The sequence below is a fragment of the Chinchilla lanigera genome, unplaced genomic scaffold (assembly GCF_000276665.1).
Source record: "Chinchilla lanigera isolate Chin_1 unplaced genomic scaffold, ChiLan1.0 scaffold00049, whole genome shotgun sequence".
Classification (NCBI taxonomy): Eukaryota; Metazoa; Chordata; class Mammalia; order Rodentia; family Chinchillidae; genus Chinchilla; species Chinchilla lanigera.
This window is the reverse complement of record NW_004955450.1, coordinates 16701945-16719921: the sequence shown is the minus strand read 5'-3', so window position 1 is coordinate 16719921 and position 17977 is coordinate 16701945. Positions and strand designations below refer to the sequence as shown.

General features: G+C 51.4%; 1 protein-coding gene across 1 annotated transcript in view; it reads left to right on the top strand.

The window, feature by feature from the left end:
* Positions 1-17977, top strand: part of Myzap (myocardial zonula adherens protein) — a gene marked incomplete at its 5' end in the record, with an annotated part of 66097 nt that overhangs the window by 10848 nt on the left and 37272 nt on the right. The window contains 8 exon segments of the mRNA XM_013518876.1: positions 1697-1852; positions 5227-5319; positions 7448-7561; positions 10008-10160; positions 11434-11559; positions 12362-12490; positions 15349-15428; positions 16752-16857. Coding sequence (XP_013374330.1) covers positions 1697-1852; positions 5227-5319; positions 7448-7561; positions 10008-10160; positions 11434-11559; positions 12362-12490; positions 15349-15428; positions 16752-16857 — 957 coding nt within the window.

The window sequence follows — 17977 nt, the reverse complement described above, 5'->3', positions numbered from 1 at the left end:
TTTTACGGAGCTTTTCTTTAGCTATGGAGAACTGTGACAGCCCGCTCTTTTAAACTTATGAGCTCTTTCAGGAGTGCCAGCGGGTTCTGTGGAAGCTGGCCCAGCCCTCCTGGGAGCGTGGTGGGGGGCAGACCCTCCAGTCTCACCTCCCCCATGCAGGTGTGGCAGAAGGGACTCAATGGATGTGTTTTGTTCCTAATAAAAATCTCTAATTGTAAAAACAATTCAAATAAATAATGCAGAAGAATATAAGAAAACAACACCGGTCATTCCAGTCCCAGCATCCTTGGACCACCCCACGGCCCTGCTCAGAGGTCACTGCTGTTAATAATTTGTCATGTATTTTATTCTAGGCTTTTAAGAAAAAGTTTAGTGTTGCATGTGGTGGTGCGCACCTGTCATCCTAGTACTTGGGAGGGCAGGACAGCCCCAAAGCCCCAGGGCTTGCGTGTTTTCTAGGGGGCTCACCGAGGTCAGGGCGGCCCTGGGGAGGTCAGAGGAGCTGGTGCATCTGTGAAGTCCTGCTGTGGGCCTGGCTTCTTGGTTGCCTGTGTCTCCTCTGTGTTGTGGAGACCCCTACTCTGTCCCTTCTTATCCTGTATCCTGCGTGCCACAGTCCCAGGAGGCAGCCTCGGAGTCACACAGCGCTGGCTGGCGTTGGCATGTGAGAGCTTTAGCAAGTACACTGTACATATACCTAGTGACCACCTTCATCATAGGGAATTACCTGCATGCGCTATATCTTGATTTCTCTTTTTTCCTGTTTCCCTCCCCTCCCTTCAACCCCTCTTCCCCTCCTTATTTACAAAGCTTTGTTTCCCTTTTACCCTTCTTTTCTCGTTTGTTTTCCTTTCCCTTCTTTCCTTAGTGAGTTCTTTTGTCTCTCTGAACTTCAGTCTCAGCAGCTAGAAGTGGAGAGGAAAATCGGGTTAGAGAGCGGCTGTGAGCATGAAATGTGCCGAGGAGCAGGCCCAGCCTCCCGTGGGTGCTCAGCAGGCCTTCCCTTCCCCTTCCTGGGTCCCAAGGCTTCATGTACACAAGCGTATTATGACGTGGGCTTGCCGTCCTTTCTCAAAGGGATTTGCGTTTCAACATCGAGCAATCTTTAATTGAAGTAATTAAGCCTGAGCTTGCAGGAGCAGGAAGATTCTTTGGGGCTCGAGTCATACTGCCTCTGTCAGGCTTGTCAGAAATATTTCACGAATAGTCACAACAAATTGGGTACTAACTCCACCTCTTTTTCTCAGAACTTGGCCCGGGGCAGCCCTGTGCTCAGAGGACAGTGTGGCTGCCCGGTGACCGCCAGTCTCAACCGCCCACATTTCAGGCCACATACTTAGTGATAAGGTGGGAGTCATCAGACCAACCGGTATAAGGGGAAAAACAGCATTACCAGGACTGCAAGGACACACAAACCTGTGTGTCCTGACGCAAGTGTTTCTTGTACCTTGATGGGAATTAGGAAAGGTCGCCCCCCCACCCTGCCCGCGGGAGGGCAGGGCTGTGCAGCTTTACCACAAGGTTAGTGGGCAGAGTGGCATAGAAGTCAACACAAGGGCTCCTCTTCCAGGCTGGCAGGCCTGGCCCGTGCCGGGCACCACTGCAGCCAGGCACCCTATCCCACACGGCGGGTCACAGCTGTTTCCACGAGGCCTGCACAGTCACTGTGGTTTTTCTCTGTTCCTACCCCTTTCAGCCTCCTGAACTAAGCAATGGGGAATCGCCCCGGAAACTTCCTCAGGGTGTGGTTTATGGCGTCGTTCGAAGATCTGATCAAAACCAGCAGAAGGAAATGGTGGTGTACGGCTGGTCTACCAGTCAGCTGAAAGAAGAGATGAACTACATCAAAGATGTGAGCCCCTGAGGAGTCTTACCTTTCTGGCTTATACTCCCTTTGCAGCATGTAAGAGGGTGGAGTTGGAAACACCGATGTGGATTTAGCAGGCATTTTTTTTGTTGTTGTTGTTTTTTTGTTTTTCTCCGGTACTGGGAACCAAACTCACGACCTTGCGCTTGCCAGGCAGGCGCTTTGCCGCTGAGCTAAATCCCCAGCCCCTTTAGCAGGCATCTTGGAAGGATTCTTAGTGTTCTTTTAGATGGACATGTTTCTACGTATCTTCATGGTAATGTTAAAGTACAGATGCAGTTCTGCAGCAAGGCACCGCTTGGACCTCTGCAGGGTGGATGTTACTGAGCGGGGTCCTTAGGACACCAACGGCTCCCTTCTTCCACATACCATACACAGGCTCTTAAGTGGTTTTGCGTTACACAGGACACACCTATGCGTAGGTACTCTTGGGTACTCTCGGCTGTAAACAGAAAAGGCAACTCAAAAAGGAAATTTATCTCCTATGGCGATGAGTCTGGAGGTGGGTGAGCTTCCGGGCAGGGTGTATGCAAGCTCTGGTTCCTCTCCTCTGTGTTTCCATTAGCTTTTTCTTTCTTCAGTCTGAGACTTGGGGCATCTTCTGAAAATATGTCCATGTCCGGAGGAAGAGACAAGACCACTTATCCCTAGATAATTTGAGGGGATAAGTCTCCCTCAGTAGACTTCCCCTTAGGTCTTATTGGCCAGAGCTGGTCACATGCCTGGCTCCCCAGACCAATCACTGACAAGGAGAGCAGGAGGACTGGACTGGTTGAGACCAACAACAGGGATGCCAGGAAGTCAGCCACAGTAGACGCTGTCCAAGCCAAGCCCAGCAATGCCATTTCTTTGTATTTAGTGTCGTACTTCTCATCTCTTAAGTTGCATATGCTTCAGGGGAATTTTGGAAAACGTGAAAGTGTACGAAGAATCTCATACACTCACCATTCATAATCTCACCATTTGGGGCCGGGGATATAGTTCAGGGGCACAAGCGCCTGCCTCGCAAGCACAAGTTCCTGAGAGTGATTCCTCATACAAAAAAAAGAGAATGTCACAATTCATCTGCTACAGTTGTTAACATTTTGGAGCATTTTCTTCTAATTTTTTATATCTGCCTGTATCTGTTTTCCTCCTCCTACTCAGTGTCCCCCTAGATCAGCGATGGAAGCTTTTAGAGCTTTCAATGATGATAAGTAGCCCACTGCGGCACACGTGCCACAGAATTCAGCACCACTGCCCTAGACGACTGATGCTCCCGTTGCCCAGACCAGTTATTAGATGAAGAGGAAACGGGCTGTGTTAGGTGCGGGGCCCTCGCATGACCTGTGGCTTAGCGAGTGGTTGTGACCAGCAGACGCTGCGGGGGTGGGGCAGCGGAAGGCGCGGGGCGTGAGTACACAGACCCTGCTTCGGGGTCCAGCTCTGGCCCACAGCGGCTTCTGTTTTCTCGCGTGTAGGCTGTGAGCTGGACTCTGCTCCCTAAGGTGAAAACCTTCAACTGCGGAGCAAGCCACGTTTCCCTCGGCGGGTCTGCAGATAATGCACAAAGCCACTTTGTCTTAGCTGTTGCATGGGTTTTCAAAGAATGTTTCTTCTTGAATTTTAAAAAGTAAAAGTAATAAATGCTTAGCATAAAATCTGAGGCACACACACACAGAATGTGACAACTACTGGCCTCAACTCCCTGTTCACTCTACCTCCCAAGAGAGTTTAAAACCGTACAGAATATTCGATTCCTGCTTGTTCTTTGAAGCACAGACATTCCAGGCCTCTTGTATTTTTCTTAAGGAAATGTTCAGCCCTCCCTCATTTACATGCTCCAGACAGCGTGGCATTGCCTTAGAGGTCAATGGTCCATGCAGAGACCCGACTCGCAAGTTGCCCAAGGCAGAGACAGCAGGTTCAGGCTGAGCGTCAGCTGTGTCTGACAGTGCCGAAGTCGCAGGGCTGGTTCTGACCTGGAAAATGACTGACCTCCACTAACATCTGCAAGGCAGAGCTACTTTCCAGGTCCCGCCTTTCGGAACTGGCTTCTGGTTCATCGCTGGTCTGGCCACCCCAAGTGTGTTTGTGGTCTGGACCGCACTCCTTCTCTGTGAGTGACTCTCCGGCCCTACTGGCTCCTGTGGTGTTCACCTGTGAGAAGATGCCGCCCACTGCCCATCAGTGACAACATGGGACCCAGCTTGGGGGCAGCAGTGGTCACTCCCTCAGCCTAGGGTGGAAGGCATGCTTTGGCCATGTTTTCCCCAAATGTTTATGGTTGACGGCAAGAAGGAAAACCTATTATTAGGATCCATCCGGGCAAGGCTGGGTCTGGGCTCCTCTGTCTCCCCCACGCCCTTCCTTCTGTACTCTGTCCAGTCTGATTAAAAGCAGGCTGTCACTATGCAAACACACTTCTGCCACCAGGCCCCCCACGACAGTCCCTAAACATTGCCCTCTAACCAAGCACGACCCCACGTCTGTCTAGGGTGGGGGCTCTGGGGTGCACCTGCAGCAAGCTGCCCTCAGACTTCCTGTCCTCTATGAGAGCTCTGAGGACTTTGCCCACCTAGGGGCACAGAAGACCGGAAGAAACGGTCTGTTTGTAAGGTTTCTTATTGTGGTTACAAACAAATTTGAAGCCATGTTACTCACTCTGTGCTTATGTGAATTAGTGTCCCAGGGATCGCTTCACTCTTCAGAATCAGTGTCTTCTGTGCTGCTGGTGATTACCGAAGAACTGACCTTTGACTCATGGGCCCTCCAGGGTCACATTTTCCTGCCTTACTTTCTGGGCATTTAGTTGTGTTTTGGCTGTCAGAGCAGACATAGGGAAAACTTAAAGGTTGCCCTTTGCTTTTAGGAGTCTTGATTCTCTTGAGTATGTGTTTACAGGAAACTTGCTACTTATAAAAATGTGTGTGGGGCTGGGGATTTAGCTCAGGGGCAAAGCGCCAGCCTGGCAAGCGCAAGGTCGTGAGTTCGGTTCCCGGTACCAGAGAAAAACCAAAATAAATAAATAAATAAATAAATAAATAAATAAATAAAAAATAAAAATGTGTGCTAGGAAAAGGGGCAGGCCTTACCCAGTGTGGCTTGGGAGTGACAGGTGAATTTCAACAAACCACTTTTTCTTCAGAGTTTATCCTTTGGATGACTCATATTTATTATTACAGTTACATACAATTACTATTTTTTGGGTAATTGCTTTCTAACTAGATATCAGGAGTGATCTTTACCCTTCATTTATGAGATTACTACTTTGAAGGGGTTTTTGTGGGGCTGTTCTCTCTTTAGTAAAGTTTTAGACACCTTGCATGAAAATGTCACAATAGCATCATGACCCTAGTGCCACTTTTTGTGGGCTGCAGGTGAGAGCCACTTTGGAGAAAGTAAGGAGGCGCATGTATGGAGACTATGATGAAATGAGGCAGAAGATTCGCCAGCTCACCCAGGAACTGTCAGTAAGTCAGTGTCGCGGTGGGGAAGTGGTGTGGATGGGTGGATGGCAGAACTCGGAGCTTCCTCTCAGTGCTGGTTCCTAAAGATGTTTGCGTGCATAATTTTCTTTATAAATGGAGCCATATTTTACATGAAAGGAGGGAATTTTTATCACACATTGGAGTTTATTATTGAAAGGAAAACTTTTATGACAGTGGCGATCTTCTTTATATGCAAAGCGTTCCCCCCAGATCTATTCCTAAAATTTCATTCTACAGATTGAACTGTCCACATGTGAAATGACTTAGGGATGAACTGCTCTATCGCTGTACTGTTTATGGTGGTGAAAAGATCCAAAATACAAATGCCCATCATGAATAGGAAAATAAACTGCGTCTCTCTAATAGAAAACATACAGTTGCAAAAAAAGGACAATTTAGTTCTGTTCAAAAATAGTTAGGGAAAGATTCCCAAGATATAAAATAGATGAAAAAGCAAGTTGTAGAAATATGTATAGTTTGCTGCCATTTATATAAAACAGGGGGAGAAAATAACTTTTTCAAGATTGTTTTGTGTTTGCGTGAAAGTTACTGAAAGGCTAACCCAGAAAGGGATGAACAGTGGCTTCCTAACTACTGTATTTGCCTGAAAATAGGACCTAGCTGGAAAACAATCAACCTTGAGAACTAGAAATCAAAAATGCCAGCCCAGTGAGCCTTGCCCACCTTACAGAGTAGCCATGGAGCAAGAGAATAGTGATGGCAGGTAGGTCAGGGACGGGCATTTTTCATCTCTGGTTTTCAAGGCTGATTTTTTCCCATAGGCCTTATCTTTGGGGAAAGCAGGAGGGGTGAGGGTGGGAGGGCGATAACCTAGCTCATGTGACAGGAGTGAAAGAGAGGTCTATTTGTCTGCACCTAATACTTTTTAAATGTTGGCACCATATCAGTGCACTCCTACTCAAATGCTTCCTCTAGTCTAACCAAGCTAATGCCTGCAGGACCTAAATGACATATGTTACTAATAATCCCAAAGATGAGGCCGTTCCTGTGTGACATCCTCCCAGTGAGTCAGCATGTGGGAGAAGGTGGCCAGTGACAGCCTCTCTGCTGAGAGCTCAGTTTATGGCTGGGCTGTGGATATCTATTCACGCAGACCTGTGGCCTTGATTATAGGAGTGGGGCGTGTACACATACCCTCCCGGCCCATTCTCAGCGGAATGTGGGAGGAGACAGGCGACAGTCTCACCTTGTCACAGAAATCCACTCTGCTTCCCTCTGACAGACACTAATGACTGCCTGCAGAGCCCAGGGATGGAATTTGCAGTAGCAGGGTAAACAAGACACTGCCCCTTGCTTCCCGTCACCGTCTCCTACACATCCTAATTTTCTCACGCTCCGGCTGCCCCTGGGACCCTGACTCCTCGCCAGCCTCTTCATCTTCTGCACCACCCCATGTTCTTAGCTTGATGAGGCATGCGGGCGTGATGCCCCAAACTCAGGTCTCAGGGACAGGGCCTCCTGCTCCTGCCTGGCTTGCTGTTTCATTTCTCTCTTCTACCGACAGGGGGCGCCTCACCTCTCTGACTTCCTCAGGCCTTCCAGAGGAACCCCCATCCCTAGTCCTGTGGCCTCCCTGAGGAGCTGTCCCCAGCCCTTGGTGAAGTCTAACTCAAGACTGGGTTCTGATGAAACTTTGAGACTTGTTAAACACACCCAACACAGGCAGCAGCAGTAACAAAAGAACGCTTGAGCGCTGTGTTAGCCCAAGGCACATTTTTCCTGTGGTCATACAAAGAACAAGATGGCGGAGGCCCTCCTGCTGTTGGTTACCTTTCTAGCTGTGCGGCTTGAGCTGTGCATCTGTGAGCAGATCACTCATCCCCTCCGATTCTGTTTCCTCCCTGTAAAGAATAAGCTCTGACAGTGTTGCTCTGAGGCCCTGTGGGTGACTGTGTAAACAGCACCCACAGGAAAAGTATTTTTGTTTTTCTGCTCTTAGGGTCATGCAGACACTGACTTTTAGTCTAAAGCTTGACTATACATCATGTTGATGTGGATGTGGCTACTGTCATACGTAAGTTCCTGCCTCACTGCAGACTGCTGTGGGTGTGTGGACTGGCTCTGAGTGCCTGTCTTGTCCTCTGTCCAGGTTTCCCACGCTCGGCAGGACTATCTGGAGAACCACATCCAAACCCAGTCGTCAGCCCTGGAGAGTTTCAATACCATGAACTCAGCCTTGGCGTCAGACTCCATTGGCCTGCAGGTACGTGCCCTTCCCTTCTGTCGCAGAGCAGCCCAGCTGAGCCAGGCACAGTCCCTACCCCTGTGCGGAGAAGTCACAGGGACAACTCATCAGTACCCTTCGCCTTATAGTCCCAGTAGCTCAGAAATTCCACCCAGTCACAGAAAAGACAGACTTAACCCAAGACCATCTGTACCCTGTCACGGCAAGTAGCTCGCAGAGGCTGGTAAGCTCTTTTTAATTTAGAAATTATTTTGCATTAGCAAGAACCAAAGACTGTCTTCCAGTACCAGACAGACAGAAAGACCCAGCAGCCTACATTCAAAAGGATGTGTTGTCAGCCTGGTTCAAGGGATTATTCTTCTCCTGAATTTCGTTTGCTAAGAGCTAACCATTCAGACGATATCTGGTGCGTTCAGGGTAGTATGGCCGTAGACGAGAGCTAACCATTCAAATAGCCCTTTCTCTTCCACTCGAGAAGTCCCCTACTGAGTGCGCCACTGTTTGCAGGTGTCCACAACAAAGCAGCGTGTTCCCTTGAAACAGCTGTCCTTGGGCTTACCTCTCCAGTATATAAACAGCCCTTTCTGCCCCTCCTCCAACTTTACTTGGGTCTTGTCGTCTTACCGGCTTCCTAAAAGGTACACAAACTGTTTAAAGTCCGCCCTGGTCCTATATAAATAATTCAGGAGTAAGTAAACAGATTTCCCTGTTGGGCCTGGTGACTCCCCAGACCTGATGTTTTCCAGCAGCAGCCGAGACGGTCACCGTGGCCGCGACCTGTCTCAGCCCTCTCTGGCAGTGGGCGGCTCTCGTGTTTGATCTGTCCCGGCTGCCTACAGCCGTTTCCTGCATTCTTTGTGTATGCCAGTTTCCCCCAGCCTTGGGCCAAGGCCCACTGTGGCTCTGGCTTATGCAGGAGCCTTTGTTTTGCCCTTCCCCTGGTCGAAAGGGAGCTCACCAAGGCCCTCTTCCTTCCCTCCTGGACGCCGCTCACTCCCAGCCCAGCATGGAGGGCTTTGCCTCATCTGAGTTCATACTCGGTTCATATCTGTACTATGTGTCTGGTTTTTCTCCCCCACCGGGAGGGGGGGTGGGATTTCCAGTATTTTCTGGAATATTCTTCAGCTTTGCCATCAGGCCAGCAGTCCAGGCACTGACCCCAGGGGTCAGCTGTTAGAACACAGCCCTAACTGGGAGCCCTCACTGATTCCTAGTTGTGGTCCAGGTTCTCAGTACTGGGCATCCAGAGGAGTCTTATACCTAACAAAAAAATTAAGCGAACGTTTGAAGTTCACAGGCTTCTTTTTTTACGCAGACCCCAGCTTCTTCCAATTGCCCATTCTACCACATTCGTCTTTATGGACAGGGCATATTGGCTTGATTTCACAGAACATCAGCACTAGAAAGGACTGTAGAGATGACCTCTGACTCTTTTGTTTTACGGATAAACCAAGGCCAACAGAGCGCAGGGACGTGGGTCAGGGTCTGGCTGGTGGCAGACCACGAGAGGGACTGGTCTGCTGACCACTGTGGGGTTGTGTGTGGACACCAGACTAGTGAGCACTTACAGAGCCAGAGGGGATTGGGCAGGGGGAGCCGCTTCCAGATCTGACTGGAAGTTGTAGATGACCGGAGAGGTGGTGGGCGTGCCCTGACCCGGTGCCCAGTGGTGGGATGCTGGGGTGTGTGAAAGCCATTCTCTAAGGGGCTAACCAACTGGGAAATGAAGTGAGAAACAGCAGCACTATGACCGTAAATACACTTGTTCCTTTTGGTGGCCCAGAGCGATAATCCACAGGCTCATCACCCTGGCCAAGCGCTTGTCCAAATCACCGGCTCTATTCTTCAGAGGTTCTTGGTCTCCACCCTTCCAACCTGGGAGGGAGATGAAGCATGTGGCAGCTTTGCCATGTTGTCTCTGACCCGCAGGCGGTGCAGAAGTACAGCGGCGACAACCCTTTGTAGAAAAAAATGGGGACATTATCACTCTATAAAATTCATCTTTTCTGACTCCGTTGTCGGGATGTGGAAGATAGAGGGAGAAAAACAAAGACGACAATAAATATCCGTCATTCTATCACATAGTGGAAACTGATTTGGATTTATTACTGGGATGGCACTATGCTGTTTCCAAGCCTGTTTTTTTCCATGGGAAATGGTGTATTATTTGTGCACATTTTTCCTTGGAAAGAGTATTTTAATCCACTTCCAGCCCCCCTAAGCAGTAGCATGTGTTGGCAGCTGCTGTGGGAGATTTTAGGGGAGGCTCGCTGGTCCCCCAACCCCACAGGGGTGCAGAGCTCTCGGCCACTGCGGGAAGCCACCATGGGACGGCCCCAGTCCCTCAGCCATGAGGCCCCAGGTGGTGGCAGGGGTGGCCTGACAGAGGGCGTCCAGGGTGTGACCCTGGCCGTGTTTCCTCATGCCACTAGCTCTGGCTTTGGTTTTATTTTCATCTAAATAGAAAACCCTGGTGGACGTTACTTTGGAAAACAGCAACATTAAGGATCGGATCCGGAACCTGCAGCACACGTACGAAGCCTCCATGGACGAGCTGCGGGAGAAGCAGAGGCAGCTGGAGGCGGCGCAGGTGGAAAATCAGCTGCTGAGGATGAAGGTGAGCTGTGCGAGGCAGGCCCTCCCACCCCCAGCGGTGGGCCCTTCCCTTCCTTTCCTCCACTTTTCCTCTCCTTGTATCTTTTACCGTTTCTGCCCAGGCTCATGAGGGTGGCTTGCACTAAAAAGGTTTGTTGCAGAAAAAGTCTGAAATTAATGAACTGAGGCTTTTCCTCAGCAGAGGCGCCTTCTGATGTGTTCCACCCACAGGTGCTTTCTGCCATCTGCTCTCTGCGTCTGTCCTGGCCTTCCCGTGTGAGGTGGCGTGTCACCAGGCCTCAGGGACGCCGCTGGGCAGCGTGGTGGCCAGGGCTCTAGGGCCAGCCTGTGCTGGAGTCTGACTTCGGTTTTCATCCTGACCCACAGAGCTGAAGAGGCTGCTCCCTCCCCTTCCTCTTATTGTGTCCTCCAAGTTGAAGAAAAAGTTACAAGGACTCAGGCTCTTTCACACGGGCTGTGTGTGGTGGACACAGAGTGTGGCTCCAGCTGAGGACAGCCTCCGCCTGGGAATTTCCATCTTGTGGTTTCTCGGTGCCGCACTTGCCTGGGGATAAGAAGGGGGAATTAAAGAGTGTCAAGGCCGGGCTTGTCACGCCTTGGGAGTGAGCCTGCTAACCTGCTGAGGCTGAAGGATGTGTCTTATCCAGAGGGGACCTGCCCAGCGGGCTCAGCTCTCTGGAGCAAGCAGTAATTGGGGGGAGGGACGAGAGTGTGAAATCAGCGGCCCCAAGTCCTTGTGGGAGGTCATGGTTGGGCACGAAGGGGGTGCCAGCGCCACCCACATCAGCACTGCCCGCCCAGCTCTACGACCCTTCTCCCCCAGCGTCCACCAGCTCACGCCACTAGCAGGGCTCAGTTTCATGTCCCTGCTAAGTTGGAGGCCCTCTGCCGTTTGGGAGGGTGCACAGGAAGGGACAGGATGAGGCTGGGTTTCTTATTTGAGCTTAACCCAACCCTGACCCAGGTGCAGGATAGGCCAGGGCAGCTAGCGGGGTTGCTAAGCGTTATATTTCACCTTTTGAAGGGCCCACTCCTGTGCACACCTTTGCTCTGATCATGCTAACAGCGTGGTGTACAGCGGTGCCACTTTTCGTGTGTCTGGGCTTCGTGTACCCCTTCCTCCTCCTTCGCCCCCTGCTCTGCGAGCTCCTGCTGCTTCTCTCGACTGCAGGCCTGGGTGATGGCCCCCATGCCCACACAAAGCTGGCCAGGGGAAGCCTGGGGTCATCCTGGGACCCAGCAGCTCGGCGGCACTGCAGTGAGTCTCTTTGCAGGTGGAATCCTCCCAGGAGGCCAACGCTGAGGTGATGAGGGAGATGACCAAGAAGCTGTACAGCCAGTATGAGGAAAGGCTGCGGGAGGAACAGCGAAGGCACAGCGCCGAGAGGGAGGCCCTCCTGGTGCGTAGCGGCCGCGCTGATGGCAGAGATGCGGGTAGGGCTTGCTCCCGGGGATCCCAGCACAGGTGTGGACCCGTGAGTTCATTCCTTTGCTCCTGCGCTCCACTCCCTTCTTCCCTCCTGGCCCCCATCCTGCTCCGAGCAGGGCCCTTCTTGTCTGCAGCCCTCCCTTCCTCCCTTGAGCTGAACCGAGCTGAACCCTGCTTCCTCCTTCTGACTCCACCCAAGCTCTCTAAGCGCCGCACTCTGTGCCCCAGGTCTGCCACTCACACATCTGGAAGGGCCCTGTCCTTGGGAAGGCGGACACCTCTGCGCCTTGCCGTGGTGTGTAGCGCTATAGCCAGGGCAGCATAGGTTCTTGGTAGGCAGGGACTCTGTCCTTATCCTTCGAGGTCCGATGATTGACAGCTTTCTTCAGAGTGAGTATGGGAGCGATCCAGGCGTTCCCATCCCATTCCTGACCTGGTGCTGGGTCCCTTTACACTGTTTACGAATATGGGGGAATTCTAACATCAGCTCAGTGTTACTCGAACTGCCATAGACTCGTTTACACCTTTTAAGTTTAAAATTCAAGGTGAAAAAGGGAGAGAAAGTAGCCGGGCTCGTTAAAAAGCCACGTGACGAGCCTTCACTCATAGGTGGGACTAGAGTTATGGGAGCCGACCCCGCAGGCTGTGGGATGCTCTGGGGTCTGAGGTCAGGCTTCGGAGAGGCGCTCGTGGCTCAGCAAGGCCGGAGCCGCTTGGACCTGGTGAGTGGCCCGGGTTTTCACGCCTGTGCTGAGAGTGTGTTTGCTCTGCAGGAAGAAACCAACAGTTTTCTGAAAGCGGTTGAAGAGGCCAATAAAAAGATGCAAGCGGCGGAGATCAGCCTCGAGGAGAAAGACCAGAAGATCGGGGAGCTGGACAGGCTCATCGAGCGCATGGAGAAGGTGACACTCCTCACGCTTTCTCTCCCCGCAGCGCCCCCGTGTCCCTCAGTCCCCCGCAGGCCTGTCGGCAAGTACTGAAGCCCCCTGCTGTCATTCCTCTCAGCCTGTTTGCAAATTTTTTTTTAAAGCTCTAAAATATGAAGAAGTCTAACAAAGTTCTGATTTTTCCCTTAGTAACGATGCTGATGCCTTAAAAAGAAACAGTCCGTATGAAATTCTTTACAGACTCCTCACACCTCGCAGCCTTGCTTTGCCCACACGCCGGGCTGGCCGTTGCGTCATCAGGCCCCTTCGGGTTTCCTCCACACCCAGCCCTGCCGGTGTGCGTGGGAGGTGGGGACCCAGGAAGGGATGATAAATCCAGTCTAGAGAAGGGGAGGTGGCCAGAAACTAGGCAGGAAGTGGAGGAAAAGGAGGAAGGCAGGAGCCAGGGAAGAGAACAGGACAGTGGTGACATCCAGCAGCCGACAGCTGAGCTCCGGGCGAGGTCCCAGGAGGTCAGGCCTGTGGCTAGTTTCTGAGAAACAGCTCTCTAGTGAGAGGTGACCTGTGGGGACTGTGGCACCGCTAGCTCACTGTAACTCGCTGCGTGTATGCCCCAGAGTCCCCCTGTGCCCTCCACAAGGTTCTGCGCAGCGTGGGAACCCCGTTAGGTTCCCCGCACAGAGCTTCCGGGATCACCGGGCCCCTTTGCAGCTAATATCCTTGCTTGGGGTTATAGCCTCCCCGCTATCCCTGAGGAAGAGAGCCCACCTTTCACTGAGGAGGGGTGGTGGCTCATGTAGCGCTGACATGGCACTCACTGGAGGTGCTGGACATGCGGGGAATCGTTCTCCCAATGGCCCCTCAGAAGACGCCCGTTAAGTCCAGCGCTCTCTCTGGGCGTTAGGGCCAGCTGGGGCAGCATCTTCCAGAGACTGTGTGTGCGGCCAGAGCAGATGTGTAGCGTCAGGCAGACCCAGGCTTTGGTCTCGCCTCTTTCCAGTGTGGCGGTTATTTCATGTTCCCAAGCTCTCTCGTGAAATGCGGACAAGGCTCCCTCTTATTCTGGTGGGTTTGGGAGAAGCAAATAAGAAAAACACACCCGTGCTGAGCCCAGGGCCTGGCCCTGGTAAAGGGCTCAGTCATTTCTGAGCCCTGATTTTCATTGTGTTACAGGATTGCATGAGTGCCTGCCCTGCGGCTAGCTTGTAGAACTGATCTTCTTTGTACCCTGGGGGTTTAGAAACTTCTGGTTTGTCCTTGCTGAGCTCCACATGCGGCCTGAGTTGGGGGAGATGCAGGAGGAGGTGACGTAGACCCCCTGCCAGCACTTAGGGGACACAGAAGATTCCTCACACCTCGATGGCTTCTCCCCCAGTGACTGAGCTTTTGTCCCTTCTCTAAGTCTCTCTCTCTCCTTCTAGGCTGAAGGAATCTCTTCTTTTCTTTCTTCTTTTTCATAGTACTAGGGGTTGAACCCAGGGCCTTCACCACCCAGGTCTTAAGTTTTATTTTGAGGCAGGGTCTCGCTAAATTGCTCAGTTGCCCAGGCTGGGCTCCAACTTGCAGTCCTCTTGCCTCAGCCTCACAGAGTGCTGGGATTACAGGCATGCACTGCCTTGCCCTGCTGAGAAATGTGTTCTGTTTAGCTAGCATTTGACAGATTCTTTCCTCTCCAGGGAGAACCTTTGAAAGAGGGATCTGGCCAGATCTCTGTCTCCTCCATGCACACAGCAGTGTTTATACCTTGCTGTCCCTTGTTTTTGGATTTTGCATGAAGCCAGACTGTGTGCTTTTGAGTCACTTCACTTCTGCACACCTTGGTTTACTCAGCACCTGTATTTTTGCCAGAGAAAATCTTGTAAGCACTGTGCTTTCTGGGGCTTTGGGGCAGCAGGGGGCCACACATCCTGGGTCTGGCTGGTGGCTTCACAGGTGTATACAAAGGGAAGAAATGATTGTGCGGTGCCCACTCAAGACTTGTTGCATCTGAATTTTATTTAAAAAGTAGATTTTTAAGTGTGCTGCAGTTAGGTCTTGAACTGCCTCCTGACATTTTTGTGGGGAGGTGGGGAACACCCGTGTGTGAGTTGCACCCTCCTTTCAGGGTTAGTGGGAACTTTCCGTCAGAGCATACATGCAGGGCAAGAGGGACTTTCTGCCCGGCCTGGACTGTAAGACGGTGTGTCTGCTGTAGAGATTTTTAAAAGAGTACCAAAACCCAAGTCAGTGTCTTCCCTAATCTTTGCCTCTTTGGCCGAGGTGGGCCTCCCAGCTGTCCCCTGGGTGCCCCCTCTGCAGCTTTGGACGTAGCAGGAGTTAAATTTTCAAAGATGTGCTTTGAATAGGTTGGTAGAAAAGAGGTTTGGAATCTGTGTAATTTGTAAAGGTTTACTGCAGTTTGGGGAATCATTATTCAGACCATAATACAATTTGTAGAAGTGACCACAATGTATAAATGCCACTATGTTGGTACAACATTGTCAGAATTTCAGAACCTCCTGTATTTTGATGAGTTAGGTAACGATCAAAAGTTTTACAATGTCACAGGCCACCGACTTCCAGCCTGGATCATCACTAGGTAGAACTATATACTTTCATGAGACATCTGCGTCTGAGATGATGCAATACTTTTTAGCAGACCTTGAATGTGGTTTTATCCAAGGCGCTTGACGCTGCTCCGCAGACACCTCTGTAAATGCCCACCACCAGACCTGCACTCTGAATCGGCTTGGGTGCTGGGGGAGCAGGTGGGTCTGTGCAGACTGGAGGGTACTGCATGGCCTGGGCCTCACGACCAGCAGAACTGCTTGGTCCAGGACCTGCTCTGTGCAGTTTCATCGGGATCCACTACTCACCGTATCTGGCTGTTTCAGGAGCGGCACCAGCTGCAACTCCAGCTTCTGGAGCACGAGACAGAAATGTCCGGGGAGATTCCTGTGGCTGACAAGAAAAGGTAGGTGTGGGCACTTTCCTGGTAGTAGATGCAGAGGGTGGCGCTGTGGGCCCCTTTGGCCTTGAGTTAGGAAGGCAGCCAGGTGTGACTGCGGCCTGAGCCTGCAGTGTGGGCTGGGCTGATGGGGACCTGACTGCTCCTCTCACTGCCCGCGACGCCTTAGCTCAGGGACGCAGCGAATTCTGTGGCCAGTGTGGAAGTCTGGTCTCCGTGCGCTCCAAAACCTTGAGCTCCACAGGATGCACCTTGGGTATTGGGAAAACACATCAGCTGTGACTAATAACATTCGTCCTGGAAAATGATTGAAAAGAACTTGTTTGTTTCCAAACCTTGCACTCGGCTGTGAGGATACAGAACGCTCGGTAGGAAGTGTGAGCGTAGTAAACTGACACTTCTGGGAAGGAGAAGGCCGAGGAGTCAGCACGCTCTCAGCTGAAGGCTGGAGGACTGAGCACTTTGGGCGAGAGGCTCAGGCTTCCCGAGGCCCTTGCTCCTGTGGGATGGGGGTTTCCGAGGTGATGGGCATCTTGGCTGGTTTTCACAGTGGTGCTGAGGGTGGAGCTGGGAGGTGGGTGGCGTGCAGAACTCCAGGCCCCAGGGGTGTTGCTCAGCGGCACAGCACCTGCCTGGCAAGTGAAAGGCCTTGAGTTTGATTCCCAACACCAAAAAAAAAAAAAAAAAAGACTCCAGGCACCTCCTCAGCGGGTCCTTCCAGAGCCTGAAGAGTGGAAGGACCACCTGCTGCGTCCCCAGCTAAGTCAGAGGAGAGCTGGTGCTGTTCTGAAACAGAACGCTGAAATGTCTTGTGGCATGGGCCAGTCTGTGTCAATGCAGAGGCCGTTCAGCCCATTGCTTGTTCATCCAAAATAAATAATTCACAGAGCAACTGTTCCTCCAGGTTTTCCAAGACCCTGACACTGCGTTTCAGACATTTTGTTGCTCCGCTAGTCTCCTCCTCCTCCGTTCTCCTAATCATAGTAACTACCCGGACGTTCTAATCTTCAGCAACCCCCAGAGAGAAAGCCTTACACACTTGTAAGTGGGCGGAAAAATTCTCTCTGTCCCTGGAACGCACAGTAGCTGTCCTTCTGCAGGATGAAACTCAACATGGGAGCGAGAGAGGCTTTTTCAGGGTGGAGACTCGACTCGGTCGTACCTGATCACCTGCGACGTGCACAGGAAGATCACCTACGATGTGCACAGGAAGCAGAGTGATCTTGGAGTCCATTTCCTGGTCTTGGCGGTGGTTCTGCAAGGCTGTGGCCTTCTTGCTGGTGTGGGTGCTGGGTTGCAGGACTCAGTTGCCTTCCTTCCCCGTGTTAGGTATCAGCAGCTGGAGGAAGCCTCCGCCAGCCTCCGAGAGCGGATCCGACACCTGGACGACATGGTGCATTGCCAGCAGAAGAAAGTCAAGCAGATGGTTGAGGAGGTGAGTGCTGCGCAGGGCCTGGGGCTGGCGTTGCTGCCCGCCGGGGGCCTCAGCCTGAGAACACAATCTACTCTGCCCCATTTCCTGTGGTTCGCAAGTGAGCATGCCCAGGCGGTGACCATCGTGATCAAAGGGGGTTCCTTCACGTGCTGCATGTGGGCTGAGGGTTCCCTAAGGGGGAGCTTCTCCAGAACTTGGCTCACGGCCACAGCCTCTCTCAGAGGGTGCTCAGGGTGTGACAGGGCGGGACGAGAGAGGGGACTTGGGTCTCTGCACTGCTACCCACCCTCCCCGCCTCTCACCGCTGCTCCGGGACTGGGTCCTTTCTGGATGCATTGTCCGTCCTGCTCCTTCGTCCCCTTCCTTGCCTGCCTTTCCCTCTTCCCTCTCCTCTGCTGTCTCTTCTTCCGCCTCTTTCCTTTCTGCCCTTTCTCTGCTTGTGTAACATGAAATGAAGCAGTGTTCCTGGGGTGACTTTCCTCTTCCAATTTTTTTTAAGCAGGTAAGTTGAACATTTGTTTCTCTAACAGGCAAAAGCATTGACTGTCATTATTCATCCTCTCTTTCTCTCTTCTTGAAAGTCTGTACTATGGCCAAACTAGTCACATATTATATAGATTTTGTTGCTTAATTTTAAAAATCCAGTAAAGCTGGGCATGGTGATGCTATAATCCCAGCTTTGGGAGGCTGAAACAGGAGGTTGCTGTGAAGTGAGGCCATCTTGGGCTACAAAGTGAGTTCAAGGCCAGCCTGAAATGCATAGTGAAACCCTGCCTCAAAAAGACAAAACACACACACACACACACACACACACACACACACACACACACAAAACAAAACAGTGCAGTAAAAAAATCTGATAGGAAAACAACAGTATTAACTGTTTGGAAGGTTTGGAAGAATTCCTTTAGGTATAATTCCCTAAATTGCAAAGAAAAAAAAAGGTGTTCATTTTATTAAACATTTGGCAATGGACAATGAAAAAAGCATTTTCCTCATACTGAGCACCACCCTAGAGAGATATCTACTTCATTAATAAATGATTACAATCAGAAGTCCACTTCTGATAAATAATGCATACCTATAGGATACGTAAGATTAAAGGATAGTTAAAAATCAA